The sequence below is a fragment of the Oncorhynchus mykiss genome, chromosome 9, assembly GCF_057628025.1.
Source record: "Oncorhynchus mykiss isolate SJ-2025 chromosome 9, ASM5762802v1, whole genome shotgun sequence".
In the NCBI taxonomy this organism is placed as follows: domain Eukaryota; kingdom Metazoa; phylum Chordata; class Actinopteri; order Salmoniformes; family Salmonidae; genus Oncorhynchus; species Oncorhynchus mykiss.
In genome coordinates, this window is record NC_143030.1 from 77,065,544 (window position 1) to 77,079,765 (window position 14,222).

Below are 14,222 nucleotides of genomic sequence, written 5' to 3' on the forward strand. Positions count from 1 at the left end.
GTGTATGTGACAAATAAAATTTGATTTGACAGTTGTGGCAGCTTCGTGTGATGTATTGTCGTCTCTACACTCTTGCCCTTTGTGCTGTTGCCTGTGCCCAATAATGTGTGTATCATGTTTTGTGCAGCTGCCATGTTGTTGTCATGCTGTGTTGTTGTCATGTTGTGTTGCTGCCATGTTGTGTTGCTACCATGTTGTGTTGCTGCCATGTTGTGTTGCTACCATGTTGTTGTCATGTTGTGTTGCTACCATGTTGTTGTCATGTTGTGTTGCTGCCATGTTGTGTTGCTGCCATGCTGTGTTGCTGCCATGTTGTGTTGCTGCCATGTTGTCATGCTGTGTTGCTGCCATGCTGTGTTGCTGCCATGTTGTTGTCATGTTGTGTTGCTACCGTGTTGTTGTCTTGTTTTTTTGCTACCATGTTGTTGTCATGCTGTGTTGCTACCATGTTGTTGTCATGCTGTGTTGCTACCATGTTGTTTTGCTACCATGTTGTCATGCTGTGTTGCTGCCATGTTGTGCTGCTACTATGTTGTTGTAATGTTGTGTTGCTACCATGATGTTGTCATGCTGTGTTGCTGCCATGTTGTGTTGCTACCATGTTGTTGTCATGCTGTGTTGCTGCCATGCTGTGTTGCTACCATGTTGTTGTCATGCTATGTCATGCTTGGGTTATATCCTTCCTGTTTGGCCCTGTCCGGGCCACAGTGTCTCCTGACCCCTCCTGTCTCAGCCTCCAGTATTTATGCTGCAGTAGTTTATGTGTCGGGGGGCTAGGGTCAGTTTGTTATATCTGGAGTACTTCTCCTGTCCTAATCGGTGTCCTGTGTGAATCTAAGTGTGCGTTCTCTAATTCTCTCCTTCTCTCTCTCGGAGGACCTGAGCCCTAGGGCCATGCCCCAGGACTACCTGACATGATGACTCCTTGCTGTCCCCAGTCCACCTGGCCGTGCTGCTGCTCCAGTTTCAACTGTTCTGCCTTATTATTATTCGACCATGCTGGTCATTTATGAACATTTGAACATCTTGGCCATGTTCTGTTATAATTTCCACCCGGCACAGCCAGAAGAGGACTGGCCACCCCACATATGCTCTCTCTAATTCTCTCTTTCTTTCTCTCTCTGAGGACCTGAGCCCTGATTATTATGATAATTTTTTTATAAACACACAGAAGAAGTTAAGGATAATTGAGTTACTCCCGGCAGCCTTCAGTACCCAGGTTGGCCTTCAACGTGAGATCCTCAATGAGTGGGGGCAACACTGAGGTAGCCTTCAACGTCACTTCCTGGACTAGCTCAAAACTGGGCATGTTATGTCTTGAAAGTATTCTCCACGAGATGCCATCTTTGTTGGTAAAAATCTACTTCCTTGATTTCAAATGCGCCATTGAGTCATAGGAATGAATGGTGTGACGTCAATGGGTTTATTCATTTATATACTGAACAAAAAATATAAAACACAATATGTAAAGTGTTGGTCCCATGTTTCATTAGCTGATCCCTCTCAAATGTACACCTCGTGCTGCAGACAATAAAAGGCCACTATAAATGTGCAGTTTTGTCATTGCAAAGCTGTCAAGGCAAAGGGTGGCTACTGAAGAATCTCAACTCTAAAATATATTTTGATTTGTTTAACACTTTTTGGGTTACTACATGATCCCATGTGTTATTTCATAGTTTGGAGGTCTTCATTTGTAGGTTATCCTACAAAATATAGAAAATAGGGGGGGGAAAAAAATAGGTCAAATAGGCTAAATATTTTAATTCAACCACAGATGATATTTTTTGGGGGGGGATTAAGTTATCAGAAGCACATACAGGTTTCTGCCAAAACTAAGGAGAAGCCACAAAGCGTCTTAAAACGGGTGTTGTGATGCCACAAGCGGTCTGAACAGCATCAATGCACCTTGGAATAGACTTATTTTCCTCTTTTTACACGTTGTTACATTACATCCTTATTCTAAAATGGATTCAATTGTTTTTCCCTCCCCCCACATCAATCTACACTCAATACCCCACACTCAATACCCCACAATGACATCACAATACCCCATAATGACATCACAATACCCCATAATGACATCACAATATCCCACAATGACATCACAATACCCCACAATGACATCACAATACCCCACAATGACATCACAATATCCCACAATGACATCACAATATCCCACAATGACATCACAATACCCCATAATGACATCACAATACCCCACAATGACAAAGCAAAAACAAGTTGACATTTTTGCAAATGTACTACAAATAAAAAAACTGAAATTTCACATTTACTTTTTAAGTATTCAGACCCTTTATTTATTTATTTCACCTTTTATTTAACCAGGTAGGCTAGTTGAGAACAAGTTCTCATTTACAACTGCGACCTGGCCAAGATAAAGCAAAGCAGTTCGACACATACAACAACACAGAGTTACACATGGAATAAACAAACATACAGTCAATAATACAGTAGAAAAAGTCTATATACATCGTGTGCAAATGAGGTATGGGAGTAAATAGGCCATGGTGGCGAAGTAATTACAATATAGCAATTAAACACTGGAGTGATAGACATGAGGAAGATTAATGTGCAAGCAGAGAAACTGGGGTGCAATGGAGCAAGATACATAAATAAATACAGTATGGGGATGAGGTAGTTGGATGGGCTACTTACAGATGGGCTATGTACAGGTGCAGTGATCTGTGAGCTGCTCTGACAGCTGGTGCTTAAAGTTAGTGAGGGAGACATGAGTCTCCAGCTTCAGTGATTTTTGCAGTTCGTTCCAGTCATTGGCTGCAGAGAACTGGAAGGTACTCCGTACTTTCTTGAAGCACCTTTGGCACCAATTACAGCCTAGAGTCTTCTTGGGTATGACACGTCAAGCTTGGCACACCTGTATTTGGGGAGTTTCTCCCATTCTTCTCTGCAGATCCTCTCAAGCTTTGTCAGGTTGGATGGGGAATGTCACTGCACAGCAATTTTCAGGTCTCTCCAGAGATGTTAGATCGGGTTCAAGCCCGGGCTCTGGCTGGGCCACTCAAGGACATACAGAGACTTGCCCCGAAGCCACTTCTGTGTTGTGTTGGCTGTGTGCCTAGGGTCATTGTCCTGTTGGAAGGTGAACCTTCGCCCCAGCCTGAGGTCCTAAGAGCTCTGGAGCAAGTTTTCATCAAGGATCTCTCTGTACTTTGCTCCATTCAGCTTTCCCTCGATCCTGGACTCGTCTCCCAGTCCCTTCCACTGAAAAACAACCCAACAGCATGATGTTGCCACCACCATGCTTCACCATAGGGGATGGTGCCAGGTTTCCTCTAGATGTGACGCTTGGTATTCAGGCCAAAGATTTCAATCTTGGTTTCATCAGACCAGTGAATCTTGTTTCTCATGGTCTGAGAGTCTTTTAGGTGCCTTTTAGAAACTCCATGTGTCTTTTACTGATGAGTTGCTTCTGTCTGGCCACTCTACCATAAAGGCCTAATTGGTGGAGTGCTGCAGAGATGGTTGTCCTTCTGGAAGGTTCTCCCATCTCCACAGAGGAACTCTGGAGCTCTGTCAGAGTGACCATCGTGTTCTTGGTCACCTCCCTGACCAAGGCCCTTCTCCCCCGCTTGCACAGTTTGGCCGGGCGACCAGCTCTAGGAAGAGTCTTGGTGGTTCCAAACTTGTTCCATTTAAGAATGATGGAGGCCACTGTGTTCTTGGGGACCTTCAATGCTGCAGAAATGTTTTGGTACCCTTCACCAGATCTGTGCTTCGACACAATCCTGTCTAGGAACTCTACAGACAATACCTTTAACCTCATGGCTTGGTTTTTGCCTTTCCAAATCATGTTCAATCAATTGAATTTACCACAAGTGGACCCTGCTAAAGGAAAATCCCCATGTGGAAGTCCTAAAAACACCTCTACTAAACTGTAGTAGTCTATGCCACACGGCAACAATTAATATGATTATATTATAAAAGGGTATTTTTCTCCAACAGTAAATTTGCATCGAATTGCATCTTGGTGCACAGATTTGTTTACAGAAAACCTGTGTCAGAGGTGGTGACACTGCTCTTTTCCCTCAGGTCCTGGCGTGCCATTCGGGGTCTTTAGTCCTCCTCCTCTGGCGCATGTCGAGCTGGCTGATGTAATTATCATGACATCATGCACAGTCAGACATAGGAGGAACATATTATTTAGAAGGACATATTATAAATAAAAAGGTACTAATTCCAACTAAATGTTTATACTAAATGCAATTTGTTGCTACTTGCTACAAGGACATCAAGAACTTGACATACACAAATTCTTAGCAGGAACTACGAACTAACTCAACGAGTTGTCTGTGGGTATGCTGTTTGTTTGCGGAGTAGAATGCGGATGCATTGGATAGGACGTTGTTAAGCTGGTCTATCTGTCCAGTGTTGACACAGCCGGATAGTAAGATAACCCTGCCTCCAAAAGATATCTGGTGATCCTAAATTACACTATGTCCTTAGTTAGAGCACAGTGGTTGAGGACAACATCATTAAGAAAGACAGTCAGTCAAATTTATTTATAAAGTCCTTCTTGCATCAGCTGATGTCACAAAGAGCTGTACAGAAACCAAGCTTAAAACCCCAAACAGCAAGCAATGCAGGTGTTGAAGCATGGTGGCTAGGAAAAACTCCCTAGAAAGGCCAGAACCTAGGAAGAAACCTAGAGAGGAACCAGGCTATGAGTGGAAAGAACTTCATAATCTACTCCCAATTTTAAAATCACTTCTGCCTACAGTATAGGCCTACTGCATAGTCTACATGTTAAGAATGTATAGTCAAAAACATAGCAATATGGGTCTAGCCCATAATGCATCTGTTCTACTGTATAGTCTAAATGTTAAGAATGTGCTCTCAAATGCAGAAACACTTTGCATGTGTGTATCTTGTAACCTAATTGCCAAACAACCAAACGCGCACACACACACACACTTCCCTTACAAAGAAACACTTCCTCTATACACACAGGCAATAGAACTTCATGAAAAACCAGATTGCCTTTTTAAAACCACCCATAGGCCTCCAGACACACGGAGGCAGATCACGAACACTAAGAAGTCAGGCCAGGCCTAGTCAGAAGTATAGGTGGCAGAATTCTATGAGTCACCTAAATTGCCAAACAAACACTAGGTTTCACCTGTTCTCTTATTGAAAAATAATGCTAATTTCCCCCTCTGTACACACTGAAGCAGAAAAAATTAAAAAGCAGGCAGTTAGGCCAGGCCTAGTATGAAGGACAGCAGCATCATCATCATGCCTAGGAGGAAATATAGGGCAGACTCCTAACCACTAGAGAACAGGTGAGAGACACATACAGCAGGGTCTGAAATTATTGACACCCTTTGATAAAGATAAGCAAATAATGACTGTATAAAATAAACAATTCAAATGCTTAGCTATTGTATGCTCAAATCAATGTGGAAATGATATTATTTTATACTGATACAATTTCTCTGAGAAATATATTTTGTTTTAACAAGTAAAAAGGTAGGGGTCCAAATTATTGACAGGCTTAAAGATTCTTATAAATAAAGTAGTCAAAAGTTTAGTATTTGGTCCCATATTCCTAGCACGCAATTACTACAATCAAGATTATGACTCTACAAATTCGCCTAAACACTTCTACATTAATGTGGATACTACCATTATTATTAAGGAAAAATAGTGACTCCAAAAAAATGACACGATACATTATTACCATTCATTGCTAAGCAAGCACAAACTTCTGAAACACGACCAAAACAAAACTGCCAATGCATCCAACAAGTTTGTAGATTCACAAGCTTGATGTCATCATTGAGCGCTAGAAATACGGGGCCAAAGTACTCCACTTTGGACTACTTTATTTCAGAAGAATCTTTAGGGGTGTCAATAAATTTGACCCCTAACTTTTGGAGAAAAAAAACCCAAAACTGACTTGTTAAACAATACCTCTTTCTCTGAGCAATTGAATTAGTATAAAATAATAATTTCCCCCAAAGATGAGCATACAATAGCTCAGTATTTTAATTATAAATTTGACACATTATTGTTCATCAAGGGTGTCAATATTTTCGGGACCCCACTCCAAGTATGTGTGTACATACACTAGACTGACTAGATAATGGCCTCAATGCAGTTAGGGCAAGATACACCATTAGAATTGATCATTGTATAACTATAGCTACTGTATTACAACCATATTACAGACCAACTGGATGCGAAACTCACTAAAGATTAAACTTGATAAATGACTTACAGGTACCCTTAAACAATTAGCTACAGAGATGCTAAACTGAATATTAACCCGTAATCCTGCTCTGTATGGGGTTGAAGTAATCTTTAAATACAGTAGCCTACTTGTGTCAGTATCAACTGGCTTGACTACAATTGAGTGAGCTGTGAAACATGACAGATTGGTGTCATGCAAGAAGCTGGCGAATAGATCATGTGTGGTGAGTTGCATGTTAACGGTTTTTTTTAAAAATCAGCTGTACTGTTAAAACCCAAGTAATTTTCTTATTGTGAGGATAATTGTCCAGGTAACGTGTCACCTGCAGGACATTAGCCTATTATACCGGTGAGAAGAGAAGTCAAACCGGACCTGCAGGGTTAACTTACGGTGTGGGTGTTGTTAGTCAACTTGGTGTCGAATCCCTGGAGACTTTTACAGTCCCCTTGATCAGCGCTTCTCCTGCTCCGAATGTGTTCGGATGATTCAGAGTCAAACTGGAATAATTCTACATCTGCAGATCTCTTTTCGATATTCAAACTAGGATCTTTCACAAATGCATACTGTCCGTTGTCTAGTTCTTCTTTAAAATCATAAGCGGACGTCAAATGCTGGAATAAAAAAAGTAAAACACAGCGCGTTAGAATTCCCATATTCACTGTGCGCACAAAAAAAAACCTAGTTACTTTTTTATTGTAGGCTTTATTTTGTTATTCTAGTAATCCTGACTATAAATTGACGGTCGCTCCGGTTCGAACACGGCTACCGATGACATCAACAAAAAACCAGTAGCCCTGACAGCGAATGGTAGCCTACTGCGGCTCTGTATCCTCTCCACCGACCGGTCATAAACTCCGTTTCTAAAAACAAATCAGGCGCATTAATTTGCCGAGATGCATTACGTCCAATTGTCCACCGTGCAACTGCTTGGCCAGAAATTGTGTCAATGGCATTGATATTGGATAGCCCTTTGCAGACAGCCCACTGTGATTGGCTTTTGCTGTGTTTGACACGAGAAATTCGTCTTCTGATTGGTCAAGACCTCAATAGCACATCCCACCTCACAATAGCTTTCCCATGCTTGGTTGAGGGCACGACAGCTATTATATTATGGAATGATTTGTCCCTTCAGTGAGCTTGATCAATATTTGTTAATATGTATGATTCCGAATATGTACAATTATCAAATTAAATATACATCAATAGGAATACATGTTTATAAGCATGCAAAACATGAGAAAAATAAATATGATGGCATAGCCAGCCTAGTTGTGTCAGGTTCTTTAGATATCAGGTGTAGTTTATATGATGGCATAGCCAGCCTAGTTGTGTCAGGCTCTTTAGATATCAGGTGTAGTTCATGTGACCATGTTGGATCAGTGGGTGTAGTAGTAAACCTATAGGGGGACTGAAATCGATAAATCAATTAAAAAGGATGGTTGAGAAAAAGCCAATTAAAAGGGATGGTTGAGAAAAAATTGTAAAGGTCATGTTAATATCCTTGCCTTTGATGTTTGCAAACTGAACCAAGTGAGTCAAATAGAATCCAAGGCTCTCAACAACAACATAACCACAATTCTTGTGTCATTTCCCCTTCTCAAATGCTTCAATGGTTCGGCATTTTTAAACAACAAACACAGGCGTGGCACGTGCCTTCCACAGATCAAAAGAGTGTAGAGCCCATGGCATGATGAGTGACAGGCTGAGAGAGGATGAACATTTGGACATAGCCAGAGATTATCAGATATACTCAGCTTGAATAAACCCTCAGTAAACAGCAAACAGGCCTGCCCTGTCGGTCTGTCTGTCCGTCTGTCTGGCCACTCGCCTGTCCTGTCGGTCTGTCTGTCCGTCTGTCTGGCCACTCGCCTGTCCTGTCGGTCTGTCTGTCTGTCTGGCCACTCGTCTGCCCTGTTGGTCTATCTGTCTGGCCACTCGCCTGTCCTGTCGGTCTGTCTGTCTGTCTGGTCACTCGCCTGTCCTGTACTGTCGGTCTGTCTGTCTGTCTGGCCACTCGTCTGCCCTGACGGTCTGTCTGTCTGGCCACTCGCCTGTCCTGTCGGTCTGTCTGTCTGTCTGCCCTGTCGGTCTGTCTGTCTGGCCACTCGCCTGTCCTGTCGGTCTGTCTGTCTGGCCACTCGCCTGTCCTGTCGGTCTGTCTGGCCACTTGCCTGCCCTGTCAGTCTGTCTGTCTGGCTGGCCACTCGCCTGCCCTGTCGGTCTGTCTGTCTGTCTGGTCACTCGCCTTCTCTGTCGGTCTGTCTGTCTGTCTGGTCACTCGCCTGTCCTGTACTGTTGGTCTGTCTGTCTGGCCACTCGCCTGTCCTGTCGGTCTGTCTGTCTGTCTGGCTACTCGACTGCCCTGTCGGTCTGTCTGTCTGTCTGGTCACTCGCCTGTCCTGTAATGTCGGTCTGTCTGTCTGTCTGGCCACTCGCCTGCCTTGTCTGTCTGTCTGTCTGGCCACTCGTCTGCCCTGTAAGTCTGTCTGTCCGTCTGTCTGGCCACTCGCCTGTCCTGTCGGTCGGTCTGTTTGTCTGGCCACTCGTCTGCCCTGTCGGTCTGTCTGTCTGGCCACTCGCCTGTCCTGTCGGTCTGTCTGTCTGTCTGTCTGCCCTGTCGGTCTGTCTGTCTGGCCACTCGCCTGTCCTGTCGGTCTGTCTGTCTGGCCACTCGCCTGTCCTGTCAGTCTGTCTGTCTGTCTGGCCACTCGCCTGCCCTGTCTGTCTGTCGGTCTGTCTGTCTGTCTGTCTGTCTGGCCACTCTGTCTGGCCACTCGCCTGCCCTGTTGGTCTGTCTGTCTGGCCACTCGCCTGCCCTGTCGGTCTGTCTGTCTGGCCACTCGCCTGTCCTGTCGGTCTGTCTGTCTGCCCTGTCGGTCTGTCTGTCTGGCCACTCGCCTGTCCTGTCGGTCTTTCTGTCTGGCCACCCGCCTGTCCTGTCGGTCTGTCTGTCTGTCTGTCTGTCTGTCTGTCTGTCTGTCTGTCTGGCCACTCGCCTGCCCTGTCGGTCTGTCTGTCTGTCTGGCCACTCGCCTGCTCTGTCGGTCTGTCTGTCTGTCTGGTCACTCGCCTGCCCTGTCGGTCTGTCTATCTGTCTGGCCACTCGCCTGTCCTGTCGGTCTGTCTGTCTGTCTGGCCACTCGACTGCCCTGTCGGTCTGTCTGTCTGTCTGACCACTCACCTGTCCTGTCGGTCTGTCTGTCTGTCTGGCCACTCGCCTGCTCTGTCGGTATGTCTGTCTGTCTGGCCACTCGCCTGTCCTGTCGGTCTGTCTGTTTGTCTATCTGGCCACTCGCCTGCCCTGTCTGTCTGTCTGTCTGTCTGTCTGTCTGTCTGTCTGTCTGTCTGTCTGTCTGTCTGGCCACTCGCCTGCCCGTCTGTTTGTCTGGCCACTCGCCTGCCCTGTCGGTCTATCTGTCTGTCTGGCCACTCGCCTGTCTAATGGGCTGCCTGTCCATACGCCTGTTACTTACATCATTCCATAGGCTAAATTGATAGAGGTGCTGGCAAGGGTGGGTCATTCAGATCAAACGTTAAACCTTGCCTATTTGACCCTACTATGCTCTCCTGTTTGTTCCTGAAATAACTCACATAAGAGCGTCATTTGTTCACCGTACGCAACCTTAAATTAGATTTAATTCATTTTACGAGATGGAGTGGGTCAGAAACAGATTTTAAATGTGCCATGTGATGAGACACCCCTTGTGCCAGGGTGAACCCATGACTGGATATCATGTGGTGTTGGAGAGAAAGAAAGGACTGGAGTCTCTCGCCAGCCAGCTGGCTTTAAAATTCAGTGACCACCACAACCACGGGACCTTCACCAACACCTATCCCTCTTCCCAGGCAGCGGAACGTCGAGCCCGATGGAAGACATTCTAGAGTCGCCCAGAGTTTTAGAATGCTGAGTCAGGCAGCGGAACGTCGAGCCCGATGGAAGACATTCTAGAGTCGTCCAGAGTTTCAGAATGCTGAGTCAGGCAGCGGAACGTCGAGCCCGATGGAAGACATTCTAGAGTCGTCCAGAGTTTCAGAATGCTGAGTCAGGCAGCTGAACGTCGAGCCCGATGGAAGACATTCTAGAGTCGCCCAGAGTTTTAGAATGCTGAGTCAGGCAGCTGAACGTCGAGCCCGATGGAAGACATTCTAGAGTCGTCCAGAGTTTTAGAATGCTGAGTCAGGCAGCGGAACGTCGAGCCCGATGCAAGACATTCTAGAGTCGTCCAGAGTTTTAGAATGCTGAGTCAGGCAGCGGAACGTCGAGCCCGATGGAAGACATTCTAGAGTCGTCCAGAGTTTTAGAATGCTGAGTCAGGCAGCGGAACGTCGAGCCCGATGCAAGACATTCTAGAGTCGTCCAGAGTTTTAGAATGCTGAGTCACATTCCACTCCTGGAATAGTTCCACAACAAGTCACTGAGAGGACATTCACACTACCAGTGTTGTGTATAGGAGTTGTGCCGCAGAGCATCATGGGAGTTGTGTGTGTTGAGATGAGCGTGTTCATATAAATGGTTGAACTGAATTCCTGTCTCCCGTCTCATCGTTATTTAATTGGTATAAAGACGGGGTTATGAAACCCACAAGACGTAACAACCAGGATGATGACAACTCTAGCCAGCTGATGTTAGAGGAGCTAACATCCATCCAATCCCCAACAATAGTTTCAGGCAGATGTTACACGTTGGTTTAAACTGTTCATTTTGATCCCATGTTGTCACGCCCGCAAACATGTGTATCGTGAAAACATAAACATAACAGTTCCAGAACTCCAAATGGTCAACATAAACAACATGGGTCAGACAAACCTGTTTGGCTACCCGACTCATTTTCTGACCCGTTCTGTAAACCTGATCCTAACCACAGTCTCTTTTGAGAATTTAGATGACAGTGATGACAACCCTGCTACAGCCTGTGTGACCTGTTGTCCAAAAACACTGCAACATCCAAACAGTCAGAGAGGATCCACACAATCCCCACCCGTAGATTGAGTGTAATTTTCCCCAAATTGTGTTGGACTCTCGATACCATATCTATGCCCACTATTTACCATCTGCTGGTGACAATAGTTTCAGAACTAGAGACAGGAGGACAGACACACGGTAAACAAACAACGAGAGCCAGATATACAGAAACTGTTGAAGTTGGCGAACCAGAACCAAAACTTGACCCTAATAGTCTATTGAAGTAAGGTCACACAGTGTCTCTGTGTGACCTACTGTCAAAACATTGGCCACGTGAATACATTGTGGTGAGTTATCCGGCGTGGTGAGTTACTTCTCTTTCTGAAAAACAACCCCAACCACTCTGTAGTGGTTACCGGCTACGTATTCCTCTCTCACTCTCTCTCTTTCTCTCTCTCTCTCTCTCTCTCTCTCTCTCTCTCTCTCTCTCTCTCTCTCTCTCTCTCTCTCTCTCTCTCTCTCTCTCTCTCTCTCTCTCTCTCTCTCTCTCTCTCTCTCTCTCTATTCGACCGAAGCTCACAGCAGCACAATGATCTGCAGAGCAGCATTCCTGTGAGATGGAACTCATATCCCAAATGGAACCCTATTAACTACAAAGTGCACTACTTGTGGTCAAAGGTGGTGCACTACGTAGAGAAAAGGGTGCCATTTGGGACGTATCCCCAGAACTGTACAATACACAGGCAACGCCTCCCCCACGGCCCCAGAATGGCCGCCCAGTCAACTGTCAGAAGGTGGAGAACAAATAAACCCTTATTCCTTCTTGGAGATGTGCTCCACGATATGAAGACTGTGACTGTGCACTTTCTAACAATAATTCCTGGTCTGGCCACAAGGTGGGCTAGGCTTTTGTGTTCAGGGAGAAACCAGTGAATTGAGTCATAGATATTAGAGGAAGGAAGGTTCGTCACTGAAGTTTGTCGACTTGTTCAACAAAGGACATAGTGATCAATAGTGTGAATCACGTTTTATTGTCTTGCATCTGTCTTTAATATGTCACGAGTAAACCGATTAGCCTACCTACTTCATAACTGACTAACTGTCAAGAACTGGAAAGAGTAGATATGGGACAGAACTGTTAGAGGCTAGTTATAAAACACTCTAATCTTCTGATATGAATGAGATAGGACAATTTCATCAAATACATTTGCCTTGCTGTATGTAGAAATAGCGCCCCCTTGTGATGAAGAGCCGCCTGTCCCCTTGACATTATTTAGTGTGGTAACACAGCACACCTAATCACCATTGTGATCAAGGGCATTTCCAATTTAAATTCAGTCATATCAGGCATTTAAATCCCATGCAAAATCCTAAATTCTAGTCAAATTGAATGTGTTTATCTCCTAGATTGGCTGAATTGAAATTATTATTAAGAGTTGAATAGATGCCATGCAATTTAATGTCTGTTCATGTCACAGCTGTTCATAACAGTTGTCCCCAGCTGCTCCTAGTGGGATGATTGAATAGAACAGCCAAGTGGTCTGAGGCAGTCGGCAGATAACGAGGGTTTTCAAGTGCAACTTTATTAATGGTCGTTTTGGGAAACAGCTCGGAGATTTAACGATGCATCTATGAAGGTTCTAAGGATGAACTTAGCCTTAAGATGCTTTTGGGAAACTGGGCCCTGGACAATAAATTATGTGAGACAAAACCATCTTTTGTTTATTTTATTTTTTTTTACCAAATTTGAAGCGCAAATGTAATTTTTGAAAGACACAAAACTTTTTATAATCACCATCCAGTGTAAAAAACATGTAAATGAAAAACATAATACTGTGTTTTAAGTGAAAATTTGGCATTGGCCTGAAGCCAAAAAGTAAAGGAAATTCACATGAGCGCTAAAATGCGTACCATGCTCTACCAAGGTTTTCCAGCACACAGCTTTGACCTATTACAGTAGCTATGTTGGTCTATTGTACTTCAAACGATGTGTATGCAAGTTGCTATGGATTCATACTTTCTAAAACAGCCTAATTCATACTCTTCAGAGGGGGAAATCTGTCCTTTGGTCTGATGAGTCCAAATTTGAGATTTTTGTTTCCAACCGCCATGTCTTTATGAGACGCAGAGTAGGTGAACGGATGATCTCCGCATGTGTGGTTCCCACCGTGAAGCATGGAGGAGGAGGTGTGATGGTGTGGGGGTGCTTTGCTGGTGGCACTGTCAGTGATTTATTTAGAATTCAAGGCACACTTAACCAGCATGGCTACCACAGCATTCTGCAGCGATACGCCATCCCATCTGGTTTGGGCTTAGTGGGACTATCATTTGTTTTTCAACAGGACAATAACCCAACACACATCCAGGCTGTGTAAGGGCTATTTGACCAAGAAGGAGAGTGATGCAGTGCTGCATCAGATGACCTGGCCTCCACAGGCTTCTAATAGTAAAGTTTGACCAGCTGGAGAGGAGGGCATTACAGTAGTCTAGCCTAGATGAAACAAATGCATGGGCCAGTTTCTCGGCATCTGGGGCGACAGGTAGCCTAGTGGTTAGAGCATTGGGCCAGTAACCGAAAGGTTGCTAGATAGAATCCCCGAGCTGACAAGGTAAAAATCTATCGTTCTGCCCCTGAACAAGGCATTTAATCCACTGTTCCTAGGTTGTCATTGTAAATTGCCTAGTTAAATAGAAGTGGAATTTTTTGGGGGCTGAGAGATGAAGTGTGTAATTCTGGAAATGTTCCTGAGATGGAAATATGCTGTTTTGGATGTGCTCTTTATGTGGTTGTCAAACGTTAGGCCGGGGTCAAAGGTAACACCAAGGTTTTTAACAACCATGTTTGGTGTAATGAGGCAACCATCAATGTTGAGCGTGAGGTCTGACACTTTGTTTGTAAGTTTCTTGTGGCCAGGTTGCATCATTTCCATCTTATCAGAATGTAAAAGCAAGAAGTTTGGTTGGCATCCAGTGTTTAACATCTTTGATGCAAGTCACAAGGTGGGCTGACTGTAAAACATTGTCTGGTTTAAAAGATAAACACAATTGGGTATCATCAGCGTAGCAACCAAAGTGCATGTTGTGCTT

At 44.5% G+C, this 14,222-nt stretch overlaps 1 protein-coding gene across 1 annotated transcript in view; it reads right to left on the minus strand.

Moving 5' to 3' along the window:
* LOC110531272 (sortilin) overlaps window positions 1-7,236 on the minus strand; it is a 40,958-nt gene extending 33,722 nt beyond the window's left edge. Inside the window, exon 1 of the mRNA XM_036988931.2 lies at window positions 6,622-7,236. Within this exon, the coding sequence (XP_036844826.2) occupies window positions 6,622-6,885 (264 nt within the window). The 5' untranslated portion in view covers window positions 6,886-7,236. The remainder of the gene's footprint in view (window positions 1-6,621) is intronic.
* Between the last annotated feature and the right edge of the window lie 6,986 nt (window positions 7,237-14,222).